The sequence below is a fragment of the Ptiloglossa arizonensis genome, chromosome 10 (assembly GCF_051014685.1).
Source record: "Ptiloglossa arizonensis isolate GNS036 chromosome 10, iyPtiAriz1_principal, whole genome shotgun sequence".
In the NCBI taxonomy this organism is placed as follows: domain Eukaryota; kingdom Metazoa; phylum Arthropoda; class Insecta; order Hymenoptera; family Colletidae; genus Ptiloglossa; species Ptiloglossa arizonensis.
This window is the reverse complement of record NC_135057.1, coordinates 9,246,179-9,269,249: the sequence shown is the minus strand read 5'-3', so window position 1 is coordinate 9,269,249 and position 23,071 is coordinate 9,246,179. Positions and strand designations below refer to the sequence as shown.

The following is a 23,071-nucleotide window of genomic DNA, read 5'->3' as shown; positions in this document are numbered from 1 at the left end:
GTAATAAAATTTCATGTAAATTTTTTCATTTTAATTACATCAGTGTAAAAAATTTTTATTTAAATGACTAAGAGTAAAATTAAACTTCTCAAATAAATATTATTATTTTTTATTGTATAAAAGTATCTTATTGAAAAATATAATTTTCTTCCTCTATATAAAAATATATTAGTGTTCAGAAAGTATTTTACAAATTTTTTTCCAAAAACGAAAGTACGTGCAATAGATAATTTGTAGTTAAAAATATTTTCTTCTCGTATAATGAATACCTGTACTATTTATTTAGTACAGAGAAATATACGTGCAAAATTAATAAGAATATCCTCGTATTAATACTGTAAACGTACGAACGATACGTTTGAACTATAAATTTTGAGTTTACCGCTGTTTGAAGTCGAAGTTAAATTCACAATCGTAACATTCGATAAGTAGAAATCGAAAATGAATGATCTCGTAGCCTCTTTCACGAGATAGGTTTCTATCTGTGAATTACGCTTTGTAGTTGATTTGTCAATAACCGTGGATAAAGTTTATGCCGGATTAACTGATTCGGCATAATTTAAGTAAGTTCGAACAGGAAAACAGAAGTTTAGGAACGATGTGGCGCGTCCCGAAAGCTGGCTCTCGGGGCCGGAGCTTTTCTTGTTCAAATGAAAGTATGAATACCGAAGGTTGAAACGATTTAACGCGGAATACTTTCTTCAAGTACTTTCTAAGTATTTTCCTCTGAAATTGCACGTCTTCTTCGGGGATAGATCCTTCCCGATAATTCGTTTATCTTAAAAATGGCATCACAGAGTCAAAATGCTACAAATGTGAGTTCAACTGTTTCACCGGCGAATGGATCATCCGAATCACCGACGACCATCTCGGTCTGTACTAAGATGCAGTCATTCGCTTCTACACCATCCTCGCAACCTTGTCAACAACAACATTCGTCGCCATCGTCGTCACCATCACCGTCGCCGTCGCCGATGCAACAACAGCAGCAGCAGCATCAACTGACTCTGCAACAACCAAACAATGTAGAGGCACTTGATAAGAATTCCTCCAATACGTTAAAAGTATGGGTCCAAAAAAACAGTTGTCATCTAGACATATTCCAAAATTTAATTTTATTTATTATTCTTAATATGTATATTAACTTATATGTCTGCTGATATTAATTCTTAAATTTTCTTTGTAGCGTAATCCGAAAATGGAATTGAGCAAAAGCGATTTATTAAAACTATTAGGGCATCTGGAAGGAGAATTACAAGCAAGGGATATTGTAATAGCAGTATTAAAGGTAAGTTTCTCTCTCTAACGCAGAAATAAATTATTAATAATATTTGAAAATTAATGTAAATAGTTTCAAATTTGTAAAAAAATTTAGTGGTGTGTATTATTAAAGATGAAGCTGACATCTCTGTCATATTTTTGATTCATGTGCATTTTGTAGTCGGAAAAATTGAAACACCTACTAAGTTCTCGATATTTAAGCGGAACTTCAGATCCACAAGCTGCACTTGCTCGTGATGTAGCATTAGTAGGTAGTATAATGGGACATGAACCAAATCAAATAGATCAACAAGTTGCTAGTTTAGAAGCACTTGTGACACAACAAAGACGTATGCAGTCTAGAATGACCAAAGTTCTTAAAGAAGCTGAACTTAGGCACAGAGCAGTATGTATTGATTTAAAATTGAAGATTTTCCTTATGTTATTAATGTTTTTTGTTATAGTCAGCATACATTGTATAATTGTGTCTGCAATTACTTTATATTAGGTAATTAAGGAATTAGAGGAAGAAAAGAGAAAACATGAACATGATACTGCTCAAGGTGATGATATTACATATGGATTGGAAAAAGAACGAACAAGATTGAAGAAAGAATTAGAATTAGAGAAGCAAGAAAAGAAAAGACTGGAATTAGAAATAAAAAAGGCAAGTGAAACTTTAGAAGAAGAAAAAGCCAGACAAAAGCAAATAGTACTTCTAATACTGGCTGAACGTAAAACAATAATTATGAAATATATAGAAGAAAGAAAGAGATCAGAAGATTTGGCACAGATATTAAGCGAAGAAAAAGTACGAATAGATTCTATGGCTGAAGGACTTGAGGAAGAAAGTAAGAAGTCGTTGCAAATGGAAGCAGAATTAGAGAAACAACTTGCACAGTTTGATATGGAAAGGCAGCAATATAGGCAAGCTTTAGCAAAGGAAGAAAAAAGGGTTAAAGATCTCGAATTAGAATTAGATAAACTTAGAAATGAAATGGATGTGTTGAAGGAGTCTCAAACACGAGGTTCTCCAAGAGGAGTGGGTACAACTCCACCACCTCCACCAGTTAAACCAGCTAACTTAGTTGCTATGCCTACAGTTAGGCCTGCTAGTGCTCCACAGACAAGTATGTAATATATGATAGTTATAAAATGATATATAAAATACAATTTTAGCTTATCAAAAATTAGTAGAAAACAAATAGTACAATTTCTGTATGCTATAGTCATTGATGCATTAATATATGATGATTAAACTAATTAATTTGTATAACTATACTTTGTACACAGTTAAAGGCACAGTATTGGGCACTGGGACACCAATGGTTAGTAGCAAAGTCGTTCAGCCCACTGCCACGGTATCTAGTGTTCCTGTCAGTGGTCCAAGTAAGAACAGCATGTCTTACTCTAAAATTGAAATAGTATATAAATGATTAATATATTTTGGATATATCTTCTCCATGAAAATATTTGTATTGTACATGATGTAAAATATTAATAATTGAGATTTTGCTCATAAGTATATCATAACAACACATTCAATGTTGATACAAGTTTGTTATTTCTGTAAAAGAAATTTTAACTGCATTTGCAGTTTATAGTGCTTGTTCATATGAATGCAAGTTTATTACAATGAATGATTCATATTTAAGGAGTTTTATGATGTAATTACTTAAGAATGAAAATTGTTGTCACATTGTTCGAGTACTTTTTCTATATGGAAAAATAGAAAATTTTGATCTATTTGAAAAAAAAATTATTTCAATCCTTTTAGTATAAGTATTTCGAAATTAAAACCAGTAAGTAACATCTAATGAACTATAATTTTCTTATAGCTACTGGTATTGCTAGATCAGTAACTCCTGGACAGGCACTACGTGGGGTCACATACACGTCGAATATAACATCTACTAGTGGAGAGACTGTGGCTTCTTCTGAAACCCAGGTAAATTATCCTCATTTTCCTTCTCATTCTACTTTAATCTGAGGATATTAGACATTGCATATTTGTGCATACACTTAATGTAAGAGAATTTTTTTTAATAATATAGGTTTTATGATATCAAAATATTTTGTATGTTTTATTTCAACATATTATATTGACTTTTAATACATCATTCTTTTTTATGCACAAACTGGTATAAAAACTACAGAAAATGTATTAGGTACAATATAATAGTTAATTATATATTTTGAATTGGAAAGTGGAAAGATACTTGAACAGTATATATTTATACAACATACAAGGTTTATTAAAAAATATTAAATTATAGATTTTTACTACACTTCAGAAGAAATAAGTATATTAGTATATTGGTTTGTAAATCAATATGAATATTTTAGTACTATTTTAATAGTAGACGATACAATTTTATTAACAAATCAATGAAATACAGGATAATGTAAAATATGCAAGATTTTCATTATAAATCTTTAATTAACATTGAACATACACACAGAAATGTTAGTAAAACAATATTTTAAAGTGCAGCAATTATTTATGATAATAAACCGCTTTTGCGATTAATTAAGAAATAATTATATTAACTTTCTAGATGTAATATTATTTGATATTACTTTATGTGCACATTCTAATTGCATAAGGTTCTCTAGTCTTATCTTTTATGAAAGTTGAATGTTATATATATATATATATATATATATATATATATATATATATATATATATATATATATATATATATATATATATATAATATTTTCATTATATAATTATTGCATGATAACAAGGATAAATATAAATATGTCTTATCATCTTTTTTTAGAGAACACAATTATTGCGCATTTTTTTGAATTTCTTATTATTTTTAATGAATCAATGTAACAAACAGAAACTGCTTTGGGGTAAAACTGGTTCATTTCTTCTTCTAACACATGGGTATGTTACTGATCGTATTTACCGTGATGATACATAAAGAACAATGAGTACAATTACTAAGCTGGAAGAAAGAAATCGATGTATATATTCAGAATAACAGTACATTACAATCATTAGATACTTTCTACATTTTTATACAAGGTATGGAAGTAAAATGTAAAATACACTAGTAATGTTAATAATATAAAATGAAGGTAAACAGTAAATCATAAGTATAAATGCATTAATGCTACATGTACACATCTTGCAGATGTGTTACATGAATGCATCCCCAATCCAATACACATTTTTAATCACTATGACGTTATTTTGGATTGTCTTTTATTAATTATACATTATATAAAAATGATATATTACACTGAGTGCTGATGCATATAACAAAATCTATTTTGTGGTGTACAGTTACAATTATAATTAGATATTTTTTCATTATTTAGGTAACATTAAAACTCGTCTTTTTATTTTCGATTGTACACTCACAGTTTTTCATTATTTGTAAAATTTAATTCATATCGATTATATCACACTGTATTGTTTTATATAAGTTAGTACACCATCAAATTTTAAATCTAAATTGTATTATGCTATTCTTATTTTGTACATAAGATTACTATTTAGTATGTACATTGATTATTTCCTTAATTAAAAATTGTATGCAACTCACTTTTGAGCCTTATTTACAAATTTTCCCTGCTTGCCATCCTAATTGCAACCCTGTATTTGCTACTGCTAACTTTACATGGTTTGGTTGTTTACCTATTATTTTTCTCAACTTGTGTGATGTACTATCCTAACAAAGAAAATAGATTATCATATAGTCTCTATAGTAGAAAGTTCTTCGAATTAAGATCACTATTATTAGTATCTTTTACTTGCTAAACAAATCTTATGTTAATCCACAATGGTATTGTGTAATTGTTAATTGTTGGTAGGAATCGATATCCCAAGCATAGTTTCAAAATTGGAAAAAAATATCAGACTTTTGCTTAGGTAACAAGGTGATCTCTTTTCAAAAATTCTCAACCGCTACTATTCTGAACCACTCAACTGTTTTTTTTTTTTTTTTTGCTTTGAACCGGTGTCTTGGTATAATTCTCTCCTCTTTTAGTTTACCTTAGATGCAGCTAAATCTAGATGTACCCTTACGGTGGGGTGTTTCAAAGGGATAGCCCCAAGGTTAAATCGGTTCTCGTGTGTATTCATTCCTCAGGCTGTAGAGAAACGTGTGGTTGTACCTGCTCCTGTTAATCCCGGAGGCGCGGTAAAACTTATACCGTCAACGCAAACTACAGGAAAACTTGGTTTTCATGTTGGCTCTGGTTCGGTGGTTCAAGCATCTGGTATGCTGCCCTCGAAAAAACCACCAATATCTCGCGGCGTTCCTCCTCCAGTACCGCCGAATAAACCGGTAGTACCACCTAAAAAGGAGGCTGCTTATCTTAGGAGGACTGAGTCGTCACAATCGACACAGGACGCCATAAAACTTGGTAAACAAGCTGCGGCGCATCCTGCTAGTGGATCCACTGCTCCGCAAGTGCAACAGGCAATAGCAGCCTTTACTCAAGCCTCCGATGAAGAGGTTAGTAATGCAGCACCTCTCTTTAACTCGTCCGATTAACCTGAACGGATAATCGAACTAGACTTCGAGTACCAATACTATAGACTCTCTTGTATCCCATTTTCTTATTACATTCTTTCCTTCTATCAACAACTTGAGAAGACTCATCGGGTTCCCAAGAAAGCTACCTTCCTGTTCGCATATATTGTAATTATAAAAGAATAATATCTTTATATTACTTTATTAGGAAGGAAGTTGGACGATCGAATGGTCGATTGAAATTGTATTTTCTATAATATCTTCTAAACGAAACCTGGATCGAGAACAAAAATTCGACATAGTTTTCTTCACTGCACCTTTCCATTATTCTATTACACTCTGTCATGGTAACACTTTTATAAAGTAAGTTTCTACTGAAATATAAAACGTCTTACGAGAAGAGAATGTAATCCGTGCGTTGCATAACGTCTGCCAAGATGATTATAAAGTGTTCATCTACAGCGAGGGTCTACTGCATCCAATAAATATTACTGATAATTGGTAACTTGAAGACTGAAAGTTGTCGCCATTTTGTTAAAGAGTTTTTTTATTTTTCAGATACAAAACGCTGTATAATACAAAATGTTGTATCGCTTTTGAAAAAGTCGTTCATAATTTCTGGACGAGATCCCCCTTTAGACATAAAAATTTCGTTTCTCCATCAAATTTTCGAAATCTATTAGTCTTGAATTTATGTTCAATGTGTTCGTTCATTGTCCTCGTTTTAATTCTTTGTGTTGCTTTGTTACTAAGTAAACGTTGGTTGTGGTCCAAATATATAACATTATTCAAGAAGATGAATTGCAGACAAAGATTTCAGATAACGAATTCGAAGAATTCGTTCGAATTGTTCGAGTAACTTTTTTGGGTGCCTGATGAATCGAAATTTTTTTAATATATACACGAATGCAATTCAGAGCTCGTGAATATGATTTCAGACAAAGCCACGTTGATTTAACAGCGGGTAGAAAAAAGAAAAAGTAAGCATTACTTAAGTTTAAGAAAAGTCTGAATCCTGTATACCGTGAAAAAAAGTACTCGAGGTAGCGTATTGGAACTACACGGCGCGGGATCCATAACAACGTTTCTGAATCAACGAAAAAGAAACGTACGTGCCCGAACTACTCGTTCATCGATTGATTTTACTTCGCGTACATAAGATATCATTATCTATATCGCTAGATCTCGCAGTCGGACGGATCTATGGATCCGTTAGCGATATACATACGTCGACACGACAAGAACCATGCTTGTAACATTGTACTATAGCCGAGAAATCGAATCGAAATCCGATTATCTGAACTATTTAAGGTAGACTCTTGTAGATTCTGTAGTTTATTAAACGCGAGTTTTCCGAATTACGTTAAAAGTCATTAGATAAATTAGTAACGTTGTAACGTGTTATTCGTAAGAAGGAACGATGCTGTTATCAACAGTGAACGTGAATAATAAATGTTTATGCAACAGGGAACTAGACCGTGTAATGTGTTAATGAAAATAAATACTTGTAGGTAGGGGAGGATACGAAAGGGTCATTTAGCGTTAAATTCATTCGAGTATCAAGTAGGATTCTTTTTAATGTACCGCTTCTTTTTTTTTTTTTTTTATTGTTCTCACTTTCACATTGGTAATCGACGAACGAGGTAATTATTATCTCTTAGAACGTAAAATGTGTAAGACTTAATTAACACTTGCTTAAGACGTTTGAATTACGTAGTCGAGCGCCAAAAGCGGGCACGTTTTTTCTTTCTTTTTCTTTTTTTCTTTTCACCCTCTCTTTCTTTCTCCTTATCGAGAGAATATTTTTACGAATCGTCGTTTGATATTATCATTACGAATCTAAGAATATTAACGACGTCATCTTTTAACTGTAATTGATCGACTTGACGTGAGATGACCCCATTTGTATATGCTATAATCACTGCCTTGCCTGACATAATTGCGTGCATCGCCAATATACAAACGTATGATATACCGATACAAATTTTGAACGAATTTATTCGAGACGAAGGTATTAAGAAGGATAATCAATGTTTTACGTTGCGAAACCTATCGATCGTTCCTGAGTACAGGCATTTTGAAACACTGCAACGCAGAAACCGATCAGTCGCTGTATTTTCGACAATATGTACTTATGTGCAAAGTAGTATTATTTTAGATTCACGCGACCGCCGTGTCTATTAAAGGCTCTTGGAGTATATCTATCGACGAAAGCAGATCTATACGTAGGGAGGCAATTTATTTTCTACGCATTTCTATGAATACATCATCGAATTTGAGAGGAGCAACATTTTCCAATAATAGTGGGCCAGTCGCGCAATGATGTTGAATATTAGTAATTATCGGTGATAGATCCGCAGTGTTCTGTAAGATGTGTTGCATCAGGGAAACGAATGATTTCTGAGTCAAAAACCAGGCAAAATGCGATTCCTAATAATTTTATGCGACGAAGATTGCTCCGTCGACTTATTAACGCATGGGGCCGGGCAAACACTGTACGCTTATATATACGGCTTTCATCGTCGGCAACTCGAGAGGTTCACGAACAATGATCATGCGAAGATATTAAGAATGATTTTCGGCTTAGAAATCCTTTTATTCGCCGTGCACAGTGCATCTTACGAAATTTCTGTACGCAAATTTCGTTCCCACAATGTAGAGTTTATAACAAGGACATGAATAAAATTATTCGTTTGTACACACAGTTTCTCTTGTATAAATTATAAATGGATAGAATTACGTTCTCATAAACTGTGGTATATGTACACGAAATGTATCGAATTATTTAAACATGTATCTCATCTCCTTTCGTACTTCGAATGCGACCGTGATTTCACGAAACGTGTGAAAATATTCAGCGTGTGTAACAACACTTATGACGATTGTTTTTATGCCAGTTCTGTTAGAAACGTACGTTTTCCTAGTCGTCTGTTCCAGCTTTTTGGAAATTTTTCGTATCTAATGCATAAATATCGCGTGCCGCGTTTCCCAAGAGTGATGCGCAATCTTCACGATTTCTTCATAGTTTGTGAATACTGTAGAGCAATCCAAGTCGAAAGATTCGTGTAAAAAACCGTCGGTTGACCAAGATGGATATTAAAGAGCGAAATCCTTCCTTCGAGTACACCCGTTGATTATTACTCAAACTTGTAAATTACTCGAAAAGTTAGCGCCAACGAGTAGCTTTCCAACGGAGATGGGCAAAATCTAGACGAACGTTTCGAACAACGAACAAACGATACACACGTAAACATTTGTATCCGTTGTTCGTCGAATGAACCGGCCATCGATCGCAAATTTCGAACGGAAACGAATCTTTTCAAAGTCGAACAACGATGACCAGGTTATACGAGCCTTTCGAATGGAAATTGTAATTATCTTTTCGATAACTTTTAATACTTGGATAACTATTCGCGCGGCGCTCAATACCGTTTTCCGTACAGTGCGTGAGAATTTTTGAAAACATTCGTCCTTCTTTGTACACTTCCTACCGATTCCTTTCTACCCTTTCGTGCGTCGCGCGAGGAGTCTTCGTCTTTCTCAACGTACATTGCATATCCTCGTTTATACTTTCTTTCAAAGTAACGGCAAAAACATCGTTGATTAACCGGATCCTCGTAACGCGATTCTGATACTCTGTAATCAGTTTCTCTTTAACGCGGAATCGTTGCAACAAAAAAAAAACGACAAATATCTTCGCAGAAAAGTTTAATGGAAAAACTCGACGAAACGAGTGCGAAATTAATTTCCGCGGGAAACGCACGGAGCGCGAGGCAATTAAGAAAGCCTAAAGCGTCGCGCGCGCGAGACACACGCAAACGTATGTATATATGTATGTATATACAGAGAGAGAGAGAGAGAGAGAGAGAGAACGGTAATTAAAAGGGAAGGTGGAATCCTTCGGAACGAAAGTCGCGCCGCGCTGTCGTCTCGGACATGAAAAGGTCGGACGAAAAGAAAGCGCTTAGAAGGTAGCGTCGCAACAAGTACTGTATCACGAACGGGGGATCGAGGGGAGGAAGACCGCGATGGAAGGGGCGAATCGAAAGGGAGAAAAACCGAAAAAAAAACGAAAAGAAAAAAGAAAAAGGAAAATAGGAAGAGCCAACGTGAACGACAACGACGTCCGGCGCGCGAGAGGGCAACGGCAAGAGGAACACGGGCTACCCGCGAGTGTACACCTACCGCGCTGCTGGTAGAACCGCACGAAACTAAAACTGTCTCGGGAACGAAGAAAGAGAAAGCACTAGAGATAGGATCGGGTCACATGGAGGAAGGTGACCAAGAGTAGCGAGGTTTTACGCGGAAAAATTTCGAGGGAGACAGACAGAGGAAACGGGGCGCGAGGAGAGAGCGAGGGGCAGGGCAGAGGGAGGAAGAAGGTGAGAGCGGAGTGGGTGCGAGAGGTCTGGAGGATGGTAAAAGGTAAGCAGCGCGTAAAGCGCGTGCGCTCGTCGCCGGCTTGGTTTTGCCCGATACACCTCTGCCACCGTGGGCTATGCAAGGGGTTAGGGGACGAAGAGGAGCGGGTTAACATCAGAGGGAGGATCGGCTAACGAGGAAGCGAGGAAGTGAGCGGGACGAGCGCAAGCGAGACGGAATAATAGTTGGAAGCGTGAATGGAAGAGGAATAGAGATAGCCGAGCCGTGACAGTCGATGGACAAAGAAGCGAGGATCGAGTGATCCTTGCGCGGTATGAGGTTTGCATACCTAGCCGGCTGCTCCTCAGTACCGTCTTACGTTTCATTCGCGACGCGGCCCTTCGACTCGTCCTCCGCGCGCGCGACTTCTCGGCTAGTCTGATGCACCCGGTGGTACCGGCACCGGGACTTTGGTATCTCGTACGCATTGTGGACCGTTGTTATTTGTTTCGTTTTTTTTTCTTTTCATTTTCATTTTTTGTTTTCTTTCCTTTCCTTTTCTTTTCTTTTGTCCCCTCTCGCTACGACGACCGCGTACCGTGTCCACGCGATCAGTGATACACGCTACGGGGACGGGAGCTTCCGGTCACGGGTGATGTGTGCTTTTTCGTATTCTTAAGTAACGTAATAGCCGATATAGGAATACGAGGAAGTGGGTACCGGGTCGTGGACCAGGAGTGATCGAATATTTCGCACACGTACGTACACAGTATGGTCCTCGATTCGATAGATCCGAATCGTGGCCCGAAATTTTCTAATTGTTGTTGTTGTTGTTGTTGTTGTTGTCGTCGTTTCGATGTATCGTGAAAGCGTGGGAGACCGAGTGAATCGAATGATCGAGGGTGTCCGAACAGGACGACGAGTAACGGTTAGTTGATAAGCAATCGTGTAAGCAATATTTTTATCCGTCGTCGACGATAGTTTATTTCACGAACCCCCCACCCTATCCCCCTCTCCTCCTAAGGCGTCAGTAGAGTGTAAGGCAGTATAATTGTACTTTCCGCGATGTTTACACGTTTCCCAGTGATATCATTTGGACGATGACGATAAGTGATAGAGTACAATCGTAGTTGACTACCGATCATACCTGATACGTGTAGATTGTTCTATAATTTGTACAGACGGTGTCGATGTTTTCTCGAGATCGTTTTGTTGAATTTTTATGTTTGTATTATTATCTTTTCTTTTTTACTCCCTTTTTTTTCCTTTCTTTCCGTTTTTAATAAAACGTTTCTAGCCGGTCCCCTCGCGGGACTTCTCCACTAGGTATTTGTTATTACGTTCGTCGAATCATGTCCGCGTGAATTAGTTTCTTCGTAGGTATACATAGATCTCACCGAACTTCAATTTATTGGAAGAATAAGGAATGTTATGTATATATTGTAAGAATGTTACATATTATAAAAATCGAAGACACGTAGTAGTAAATAGTGCGGCATGTTCCTCAGTTACGTTCCATGTCCTTCGAAGCGCACAAGAACTTTCAATTTTTGGAATCTGAATGCATTATTGACGTCAAGGACTTTAAACGTATAGAAGATTTAAAAAAAAAAATAATGTACCGCCAAATTATGAGAATATACGATATTAATAATATGAAAGCAATATTTAGAGTAAAAACGTTTCACACCATCCTGCAAACGTTTCCTCTTCCTTTTCTATCGTTTGTTCGATTCGTCGTGGCTTTTTCTTTCTCTCCTGTTTTCATTGATATTCTTCCGGGCTACCACGCGGATTAAAAACTTCGTTGTTCGAAAAGGATCGAAAACGAACTTCGTTAGAGCCGGAAATTGTGAAGATCGAAAAAACAAAAGTATCGAACCATCCGATCGATAATTAGGGCAACACCGTCTTCGATGTATGCATTACGATCCCTTTCGATTAAACAAGAGGTATTCGCGTGTAAATTTCTTTACGCGACGATCCAGATAGATCCATCGAACGTAAAATTACCGAAACAATGCGTTTTCTACCCTCGGGGTAACGCAAAGTGCGCGACTCTTCCTTTTTTTTTCGCAACGGATCAGTTTTTCCAAAATTCGAACACTATCGATTTTCATTAAAAATGATAACTCGAGAGAGAGAGAGAGAGAATTTCTTTGGAATTCATCGTGCAATCGAGAAATAAATAATAGCTTCGTTGTAACGTAACCATTGTTCCAAAATGCCATTGAAGCGCGGTTAAGTAAATTTTTGACGTTGCAAAGAATTCGAAAAATCGTTGACCCATTTCCGTGACACCGGTGTATGACGTAAACAGTACTTTAAACGCTAAAACAATATGACTCCCCCGAACAATATAATTATGACTGTGATTAATTAAACATAAAGAAACGGGGTTCCCATGGTCGACATTGCGTTGCATCTCACGATGGGAGGAACACACTTTTACGTGTGTAGCGTGTCTTGGTAACGTCACGCATGTCAGAACCTATAAATCCGCAAAAATACACTTCCGAGTTCCGGTTTCCACGCATAAAACTAAATCCATTTTTCTTTTCTATCTGATTCATTATTCGCGGCTTCGCGGTGAAAGCTTCGTGGTTACAGATTAATAACGTAAGATGGTATTACTGTACTCACGGCAGATAAATTCAATTAGCATTCGAAGACGTAATACGTATTTTGCGTTCCTGAGAAATGAGCGGAACCGTTGCCACGAATTACGTGGAAAGTATCGTCAAGAAATCTTCAAAACGAAATACGAACCACCTTGATGACAATTTCTTACGTTCCCGCTTTTTAATAGCTCCTAATTAAAACGACGCGAACACTTTTACAAAGTAGAAACGAAACTTCTTTTGTCATCCGGGTAGATTAGCTTGGAAATCTTTATTAAATCTTCTCGCGTTTTAAAAGTTGCGTTCATTTTCTGACCGTGGTAATTTTTAATACAATACAGAGAAGAGAAATACGAATTTGTTGGAAAGAAAGAAAAAACCGGAGCCGAAATAGAGTTAATTACAAAGACAAAACCGAAAATGCCGCTACCTCCGTTTCTTTCGTCTCGTCGTCGGAGCAATTATCGAAACGTTGGGCGCGGATTTTTTTAATTAAAACACAAACCGCTTTCAAAATGAATTTTTACGGACGGAGCTTCCGCTTTGTAATCGCCCCTAATGAAAACCAACCGTACACTCCCGTTCGTGAACCGTTTGTTCGATGCGAGAACAAAAAACGAATCGACATTACGAAAATGCGTGTAAATTACGAAACGAGACCGACGCTTATAAACTGTTCGCGGTACAGATGATATGGAAATTAAATAGTACGTTAAGGATTTCACGAGCGATTTGAAATTTTCTTTCCACGGTTAATTGAGAATAATCGAATATAAAACGGGGTAATAAGATCGCTTCGGAAAGTTATATCCGTATTTTAATTTGCGTTTTCCAAGCCGGACGAGCGGTGCTTTACGAACGACGTTCCGTCTACCGTTCGATTCGTCGATAAAACTATCTTTCGCGTATTTTATCGTTAGTTTCGTTTTCGCGTTTCCACCTATCGGTCGTGTGCAATTTCGATTATTAATTTCGTCATACCGTTTCGTCGTTCGTTTCGTAAAAATATATTTTTATCTTCCCCGTACCCTCGTCTATCGCGTACAATTTCTCAAAAATCGATTCCGAGTACGCGCGTATCCATTCCTCTCCCCCGCCCCGATGTTGCTCAACTCTCGGCGCGGAAAAAGTCGCAGCTTTCGTAGCCCGCGTTCAACGAGCAAACTTGCGCAAAGTATCGAATTACCGGATAACATCTCGAGACGCAACGTCTAATCTTCTCATGCTTGAGCAAAGGCTCTCGAACAATGTCATAATTACGTGGAACGTTTGGAAATTGACATCGACGCGGCGAGATAACGGGGGTCGGGTCTCGCGGTCCACGGTTGCATCTTCCTTTTTCGGGCGCGGGTATAAATATTTCGCAAACGCGCCACGGGGAGGACGGAACGATCCTCGTTAATTTTATGATTAAGTCGGTAATGGATAATCGCGGCGGGGAGCGCGATACCATCGCAGAAGTTCTTTCAGAAAGTCTCCGGCGCGGTGTGTTACCGGTAGCACGTGTGTGCTTGTAATTTCACTTATGTCATAGACCGCCCGCCCGTCCGCCCACCACCACACTCGCGGACACCCTTCTTCCTTCGTTGTCGGCGTTACAACGCGAGAAAACGGAAGACAATCGGCGTTTCTCTGGTCTGAAAGAGAGGTCGTGGAGTCACAATCGCATGTGTGAAACGAGCCAAGAGTGTCCTGTGAGGTCGTAGGTGGTAGCCCCCTCCCCCCTTCTTCTTCTTCCCTGTACCCCTCCGCGACGTGTGGGGCACCAGACTGGATGTTCTGGCGGCGAAAGTGGGCTCGTCTTCCGGATCAACGCCTGCCCGATAAATCGTACGAGTCGGTTCGCTTCGCTTCCGTCTCGCGTAATGACGCGCCGATGCGCGTGATTAAATACGTTAAATTTCCCTCCCCTTTAAGAAAAAAGAGGACAAGTGCACACCGCGTGCGTCGAAGAATCGGTACTTTTTGAAGAACAACGCGGTCTCGTTTCGATTCTTTCGATATCGTTCGAGTCGCAAAGTGTCCGTTATCCAGCATTGGGCGAAAAGGAAATCGTCTCGAAATTTTCTCGATACCATCTGAGTCGGAAAGTGTCCATTTATTAACATCGCGAGCCAGACGATATCGAGAGAATCGAAACGAGACATTTTTCCCCGCTAAGTGTCCGTTATTAACGTTAAACGAGGGAAAGAAAAACGTCGGCGCCACCGACGTGTTTCGTAACGGTGTTTCTTCCATTTCGTTGCGCTTCTTGTAATTAATATTTGTTAGTCTATCCGATTAACGTAGCCGCGAAAGTGGTCGGTTGAATTTCAACCGATTGCAACGACGAACGCCTCTTCTGTCTGTGCTCCTCCTTCTCGCGAGGACAATCTCGAAGCGTTGGGGGGTTGTTCACGTTATTTCCAACTATTTATTATCGACGAAATAAGAAGCGTTTTGCGGAGAACCGCTTCTTTGCGCTTTGCTCGACGGTATAATCATAGCGTTACACCGTTTCGACATTCTTCGTTTGAAACGACAATTTCATCTAAAATTATACTCTCCCACTACGGGCGGGGGAGGTCCCAGAAAATATTCGTCGGGAGATATCGCCGGGGCGACGACCGCGAACACGATTCGTCGTTTAGAGCTTAAAATGTTGGATCACGAGAAAATTAACGTCGATTGATGGTAGTGGTCGTGACGATGCCGGTGTCTTGGTACGCGACTACGTCTCGTCTCTACATGACTCAATATCGGTTGCCGGTCGGTTCGCCGCTTTCTAAGATCTTCTGCCGTGGGGGCCGGTAATCAGATTCGTTCTGCGATATCTTGGCGATCTTCGTTGCCGGTAAAGGCGTCGGTGAGTGGCCCCAAATGACCTTTCTTCTACAGTCGAGATCGTAAACGCGGGCGGATTCTCCCCCGGCTTAGGGTCAACACCGACACGATGCCGCGATATCCACCACGGTAGGAGGTCCGTACTTCCGCTTCTCTCCGCCTAACCCAAGCGAGCTTGTCTTCCCGTCGCCCGACCACTTCTCCCGACCGAAAGTCTTCCCGCTCGTATGTGTCGGACATACACTCCGTATATATTCGTGAACAGGATGTTTCATAAGGTGCTGCTCTGGAACGATCCAACGAGCGTTTCCTGTACCAAAAATGCGGCCTCTGCCTTCGTTTCCTCGTGTCTCGCGTCGCTTTATTCTCGGCGCCGAGCGAAACAACGCGAAACCCAGCCGCTTGGATTTTCTCTTTGGGAGAACGATCGTCGTCGTGTAACAACGATCGAAATAATACGGGTTGGTCGGTTGCTTTACCGATTTCCACCACGGAGTTGAATCGACCGGAAAGAAAGCACGGTTTCAGGTACTCGATTGAAAAGTTTTTCACAGTTAAAACCCGGGGTCTGAAGCACGGTTGTGGGGAACTTATTTTGTACCGTTCTTGATCCTAAGGTGTAGTTTTGTGCATTTTACTTATTGTTTCGAGAATGTTTGAAAATTGACCGATTTCGAACTTGCGTCGTTCTTCCACTCGTCGATTCGATTATTATTTTTGCACCGATCCCAACGCGCATTTTTATGCATTTTGCGAACAGCTTCAAGAGTATCTGAAAATCGGTTGATTTGAAATTTGTATTGTTCTTTCGTTCCGTCGATTCGATCGTTATTTTGCGAGTGTAGGGATCGTGGTCCGAGTTCGAAAAAGACGCTCTGATGTTCGATTACGCGGAGCGAGCGTACATGGGAACGGAAATTTAAACGGAGCCCGCGACGACTTCGTGGTACGAGAAATTTATGAGAGCGAGTAACAATGTAGCACAATAAGAGGAACATCGGAATAATTGAAAAAAAAAAGTGCGAGCTCGATTCTGGTATTCCGGCGTGAAATGTTAGCCCGGAAGAAATAGGACAAGGATAAAGAAGACGTAGAAATTCCGTCGTGTACTTTTACTGTTGTTCGCGGCATCCATTATGGATTTCCTCTGCTCACGTGCATAAAGTCTCACATTGTTGGAAGAGACAAGTTTTATCTAGATAAAACAAGCAAAAAACATGCAGCCTAATAATTCAGTATGAAAGGATTATGGCACCAAAAGTCAGTCACGAAAGGAACAACTTGTTACAAGAACTCTCTCGTAATGAATACAATGTGCTTTACGTAAGGTGGCACTCACACATGGGAAAAAGTTCGAAAAACACAACACCTTCTTCGACGAACTTCGTAATAACGTTCACGCGAGGGTGATCGGGTATCGGGAACGAAATCCGTGTAAAGAAATACTATATTTTTCAACGCGAGCGGTGAAAAACTAGCGGGGAAATTCGAAACGTTTTCGAGCGAACTGGTGCCAATTCGAACGTAAAAGCATCGCGAATCGTCGTGAAAAATCGGTACGCGTATCTCGTGGGGAAAATTTCATCGAGAACGATAAATTGCTTCACGGAACGACGAACTTTGTGAATCGACGACCAAAGTCGTCGAGCAAAGTTACCGTGTCGCGAGTCGAAAAAGATGAACGACAAATGGCGAGCGGTGTACGGTTAATGGCCACGTTTACCTTCCGGGCTGGTAAACGGAAAGGGAAATTTCCCGTTTTAGACTGTAACAAAATGCCCGCTGCTGATTCGCGCAATTAACTTCGATATTGCCCGTCTCGACGAAGCCGAACGAACGACCAGCCAAAGGGAAGGAACGTTGTCGCACCGCTCGGTAAATGTGTTACGAATATAATCGCAGACCCGAAGAGAATTTCCATTGCACCGCGAAATCGATAACAGCGAATACGTTTACGATAGTCACGCTACCAGATACGTATCTTGTTAATACACCGTGCGTCCACAAACCGCGAACGACATTGAAAATACGAAATGGCTTTCGACGCGCGGCGATCGTTGCGTGAAATACGTATTTCCCCCCGGGCGTGCGCAAGAAATCCTCGTAAAGCTGTCGTCGATTCGAAAAATTCGTTCCCGCGAATCGATTCTCAACGTAAACGACAACGTATCCACGGCGAATCGTGTCCTAATAGAATCATTAAGCAAACGATAAAAAAGTTCCCTCTGAATTCGAACCGGTAAACGCTCGTGCAAGTACGTTGGAAGACGGTCGTTAAACGATTTCGACATCTTGATAAGATAATCGAGCGCAGCCTCCACTGACGTGGGATCGTTAACTAAGATACAAGTTTTTTAGCCGCGGATAATCATTATCTAGAGCAACCCCGGTGAATGAATCGGCGGCAGGAAACGAGGTTTTTCCTCGCCGCGAAAACTTTTTACAACAACGCGTCGATTAATAAGATTTCACGAGGACTCGGGTTCGTACCGGTTTCATCCTAGCAGTGGAACGCTTACCACACTCCACTTTCCCGGTTCAACCTCATTGGGAAAAGTAAACTCTTTCACCGAACACGCAACGCGGTCACGATAATAATCTGGGTGACTCGATTCGTACGTACGGAGGATTGTTAGCCTACCTTACGATTGTGTTTCGATTCAACGAGAACAAAGAATCCAACTGACCGGAAGCGTACGCGTCGGTAAATTACGGATTCTCGCGATCTACCGGTACTTGACTACCGCGTCTGGGTCTTCTCGGACCCGTAGGGACATCTACATCGTTAACCAGCTTTCCGTGGGACCGAGAAAGAAAGTACGACGAGAAATAACAGAAATCTTCGTTCGAGAAATATTTGACCGCAAGGTCGAATCACGGGTCCGTTCGGACCCGCGGGTTGCGTCCATGCGTCTACACCGTGTTAATCCGCCGGTATTGCGAGGGTTAACGCGCGTACAGTGCATAATTAGATATCGCGCGTAGCACTGTGCGACAGAACTGTTGCGGAGGCGAGCAAACGAGACGCGGCTGGCGAACACAACATCTGAGAATAATTGGACGAGCTGTTGTAACCCCGGTGTGGCGTTTCTTTCCGTTCCGTGTTCGTTAAATTTTCTCGGCTAGTATCCGCGGGATCGTCGCCCGAGAATTTTGCGACCGACTTTCACGCGTATCCTTCGGTTACTAAGGACGATGCCGGTCGGACGGTCGGTGTCGTTCGAGAAACCAGAAGGTTACCAGTTACTCCTGAAATAATTGCCTCCTTTGAATTAGCATTACAAAAGAGGAAGGCGGTATACGTATGCGAGTACGCGCTCGTTAAGACGCCAAGTTTTGTTTCGCTATCTGCCGGCTATTGTTTCAACATCGCTATCCGCCGGGTCCCGGTGCAGCAAGCTTCCCTTCTCCGTTGGCCGTTGGGGCTTCGGGACCGATTACTGGAAATTCGAGGTATCTATCCTCCGTTCCACCCCACCTCGTTTATTACGTATCGCCCTACGGCGAAGGTAGACGTGTACAATTCGTAGGCAGTACGACCGAATTACGATAATTAGCGATTATTGTCCACGCCGTGGTACGAGAGGGACGTAAGACGAGGATCGTTGCGAAACCGCTCGTCCCGCGATGCACAGAGACGAGCAGAAATCGCTGATTAAGTCTTCTTATTTTAATTGTGGAGCACATACGTACAGACTGCGGGAAACGCTCTGTCCCTTTTTACCCGGCTACGTACGTACACCTGCTTCGTACAGCCGGGGAAACGTTAATGTAATTAGCCGCATAGTTTCCGATATTAATTAACTCGACGCGTCGACAGGTGAGGTTCGTTGACGTCCTTTGTTTTTGGAACGTTCGCGGCGGGAAACGAGACTCGCTTTCGTTTTTGAATCGTTGATGCGATTCGCGTTGCGTGTACTTTAAAAAAATTTTGTAATAAAATCGTTTAAGAAGTATTGCGTCGATCGATTCACGATCATTTTCCAACGATCGGTAACAGAAAACGATGGTCGAAATTTTAAACGTGTGTTTCCGTAAAACGAGAGCAATTTCCGGGAAATTCGACGCCAACGTTCGTAAGTATACCGAACGTGTTTCGTATATTGGGTGAGTATCGTTACATCGATCATTTTGATAAGTTCGGAGTAATATTGCGGTATTATCGCTTATTCACGGCGAGATTCGGTACACTTTGAAGTGTTCTTGTTACTGATATGTACATAAATAGCGATCGTAGAAAAAGATTCCTTATCACGGAGATTACGTCATAATAAACTTCGGAGAAGTCACGCTGTTATCGTAATCGGTAAAAATATTCGAAATACACTTCCGCTTAACACTTCGTGCACAACGATCGTAAGATTTTTCCAAATTTTACGGAATTCGTCGCCGACGAATCAAACGCGAATTCGATAAACAATTATACGACACTATCGATGCATTTATATCGCGTACGAATTTCAGAAACACATGTGCAACGTATGCAGAATGCGTACACTGTTATTGTATCAATTTATGAAACATTTGTCTACCCACTGTATCTTTCATATTAGCATACGCCGTAAATCCCATAATGCATCGAATCACGGTGTACCGATAACCGTGCTACTGCAACGAATGAAAAATACTTAGTATTACCGATCAGTGATAAAATATTCGTATAAAAATTGTAAAATCTGTTTACCGTTAACAAACGCGAAACCGCGAGTTGTTTGAAGCTAGTTACGTTAAAAGTTCATTGGACGAAAAGTTTCATCGCGCGTGTACACGTTCCGAAACGAACAAAATTCGATTCGAGTAAAAACGATGTTACTTAAGTTTTGTTTCATTCGTTGCGAAATATTCGATTCCGCGATTCGAATTCTAATTTCTACGGACAAATCGAAAAGTTTCATCGGTTATCTTTAACAACAATTTCTATATGTTCTTTGCGGAATATTCACTAAATAAATTCCGTAATTGAAATTCCACTCTTTGTTCAAGAAGCTAGGATCTTTCGTTACTTACTCGAAGTTTCTTATCCGGATAAAAAATCGTTCCCTCCTCTCTCGTCCGCGTTGATCAGTGGGGGCCACTTAACTCGGAGAAATTCTCTCGCATTTTTAGTCGGTTGTCACGATCGCGGGGGGTTCAAAGGTCGCCAACAGCGGAATCGATCCGGATGGAAGGACAATCCCTGAAAGTAAACATCCGAGATCGACGACAAAGATCGTTGGATCATATCGAATCAAGTTGAGCCGTGCCGGGAGAGTGAAAGTACGTCATTATAATACTCATCGCGGTTCGCCCAAAGGATTAACCATAAATTGCGCGTCGCATCAAATGCCAACTGGCAACTTAATGACTACCGTAATCATCTTGAAAGTCCGGTAAATCGTTGAACCGTGAGAATGAACAAGATGTTCCCTACCGTATCTTCTCGGTTGCGTCATACCCCCGGCAACATGATGCTATTTGTTTCTTCCGACAACGAGCCCAACCGTGATGTCCGATTGAATGTCACCGAGCCACGGACACGGGGGGGTTAGTCGGGGCCAGAGGGGGGCGCCCGATACGCGACACGGCGTCACTGTTACCTGGAACCCCGTGTAATGGAAACCCCGTTACCACGGCCAGAAATTTGATTAGGATAATCGATTTCCACGGGTAATCGTAGGGTACGCGGTATCGCGATCGTGTCGAGGGTTTCCACGGTAAGACTTCTTAATCGTTCGGACACGAATTCGTCGTCACGAAGGTGTAAATGTCGCCTAACGTGCACGTAATCGTTATTTATATTTTGCGTGTAACGCGAACGATTTTACGTTCCGAATCTATCCAGATCCTTCCGCACGACGAATGCGTCTTATTGACATCGATTTTGTCTCTAACCATTGTAATGGAACAAACCGTGGGGCAAATATAAGCGGCGATAAAACTCGCTGAATATTCATTTCGCAAATTATAATAATTTGTAACGAAATTACCGAACCGGTAGCTTTCTCTTCGTTTCACGGAGATATCGGTGTTTCCTCCGCGAAAAATTCATCCGATGAACGACCACCGATACGAATAGGAAACGATTTTACTCGAAAGTAACTACGAGGAAAGGGTATCCATCGGTTTAACAAGTGTCTTGCGGTCCGCGAGTTTTTATTAATTACGCGCTCGGTGCGGTCGGTTTGTTCGTCGATGATCTTTGTTCGTGTAATTGATTTGTACGTTTGAGAGTGCCCGAACGCTCCGGTGTCGAAACACTATCGATTCGTTTTTCGAGTAGGACGTGGGAGAAAATCACTAGGGGTTCCCCTTTCACGATCAAGAAGGTTGAAACTTAATTGGCGCGATTCAAGAACCAATGAGAGTTTTAAAGGCGATTTCTTTTCAAATTTAAACCCGTGACCGGGTAGACACCTCGGGAAGGAATACGAAATTCGGATAATTTGGAGAAAATGGATACTAGCTTCGCGGAAACCAATTTCTCCGATCAAGCGTTCCTCCAACTATGGTTCTGCGATAAGAGTTCGTCGTCAATGAAGAGATACACTTTCGAAATAAAATTGGTACTGACCGTTCGATTAATTGCATCGAGAGATATACATTTAAATCTATAATAACGGGATCAAGGTTGGTACGTACTCGTATTTACGAGTATCAATTAATTCGTTACGCGAAGTCACGTTTCCTCGTGCGTAACACACGCAACACTTGGAATAAATAATGTAAGATACTTTGAAAAATTGTGTTAACTCAATTGTCTCGCTTTACACGATCAATTCGACTCTTGAATATGTTTACTTCTATAGAATCCTCTCGTTTCATTAACGATAGCGATGTAACAACTAGAAATCTTCACTTCGGGAAATAAATTACTTAAAATTTGGATAAAATCGATAAAATGAATAATCAGTTCTTAACAATAAACTGATAAACGATGAAATGTATTTAATAAATTGATAATTTATTTTATACGAAAGATTCTTTGTTGGGATTTTTTCAATATTATTCGATTAAACGAGACTGTTATCGAATAAGTTTCATTTACGTGCATTTACTAAAACTTATTAAAAATTAATAAGTAAATATTGACTCTACCATTGGCTATGAAAGAAGGGCTTTCAAGGAGCCGAAATAGCTCAGTTGGGAGAGCGTTAGACTGAAGATCTAAATGTCCCTGGTTCGATCCCGGGTTTCGGCAAGTTCCCTTTTTTGCTCGAGAAACTAAATTTTAGTCCTTTCTATCTATTCACGTATTGATCCAAAATACATTGATTTGTTGTCAAATTTTAGTTCCCTATTTTGCTCGAGAAACTAAATTTTAGTCATTTCTATCTATTCACGTATCGATCCGAAATACATTGATTCAATTATAAAATTTGATTCGTGTAATTTTTCATTTAGTTTCGATTTCATAAACGGAGACAATATAAAGCAACTCTTCTCCTACCATCGTTTCAAATGCGCCACACTATTAAATTAATATTTATCAAATTATTAAAGTTAAATACAATGAAAATCTGAAATTAAC

At 39.9% G+C, this 23,071-nt stretch overlaps 1 protein-coding gene and 1 non-coding gene across 5 annotated transcripts; both read left to right on the top strand.

Annotated features, from left to right (window-relative positions):
- The first annotated feature begins 461 nt into the window (after positions 1-461).
- Naus (cortactin binding protein N-terminal like nausicaa) lies at positions 462-6,835 on the top strand. Of its 4 annotated transcripts, none has more exons than XM_076321963.1 (8): positions 462-1,064; positions 1,187-1,288; positions 1,442-1,666; positions 1,769-2,390; positions 2,554-2,649; positions 3,099-3,208; positions 5,372-5,740; positions 5,967-6,229. In XM_076321963.1, the coding sequence occupies exons 1-8, from the start codon at positions 786-788 to the stop codon at positions 6,123-6,125; spliced, it is 1,962 nt and encodes a 653-aa protein (XP_076178078.1). In that variant the 5' UTR covers positions 462-785; the 3' UTR covers positions 6,126-6,229. The 4 variants fall into 4 exon arrangements, with proteins under 4 accessions (XP_076178078.1, XP_076178079.1, XP_076178080.1 ...); XM_076321964.1 differs by having other exon boundaries at positions 5,971-6,117; XM_076321965.1 differs by lacking the exon at positions 5,967-6,229 and adding an exon at positions 6,697-6,835 and having other exon boundaries at positions 463-1,064.
- Positions 6,836-22,668: 15,833 nt separating this feature from the next.
- Trnaf-gaa (transfer RNA phenylalanine (anticodon GAA)) lies at positions 22,669-22,741 on the top strand. The gene has a single exon. It is a non-coding gene; the product is annotated as a tRNA-Phe (tRNA).
- The last annotated feature ends 330 nt before the right edge of the window (positions 22,742-23,071 follow it).

What these genes read in the sequence shown, in the direction of transcription:
- Naus (XM_076321963.1), top strand. Translation starts at nt 786, where the DNA reads ATGGCATCACAGAGTCAAAATGCTACAAATGTGAGTTCAACTGTTTCA. An exon ending in TTGTAATAGCAGTATTAAAG is followed by an intron (nt 1,289 to 1,441) that starts GTAAGTTTCTCT and finishes TGCATTTTGTAG; the next exon opens with TCGGAAAAATTGAAACACCT. An exon ending in CTCAAGCCTCCGATGAAGAG is followed by an intron (nt 5,741 to 5,966) that starts GTTAGTAATGCA and finishes TTACTTTATTAG; the next exon opens with GAAGGAAGTTGGACGATCGA.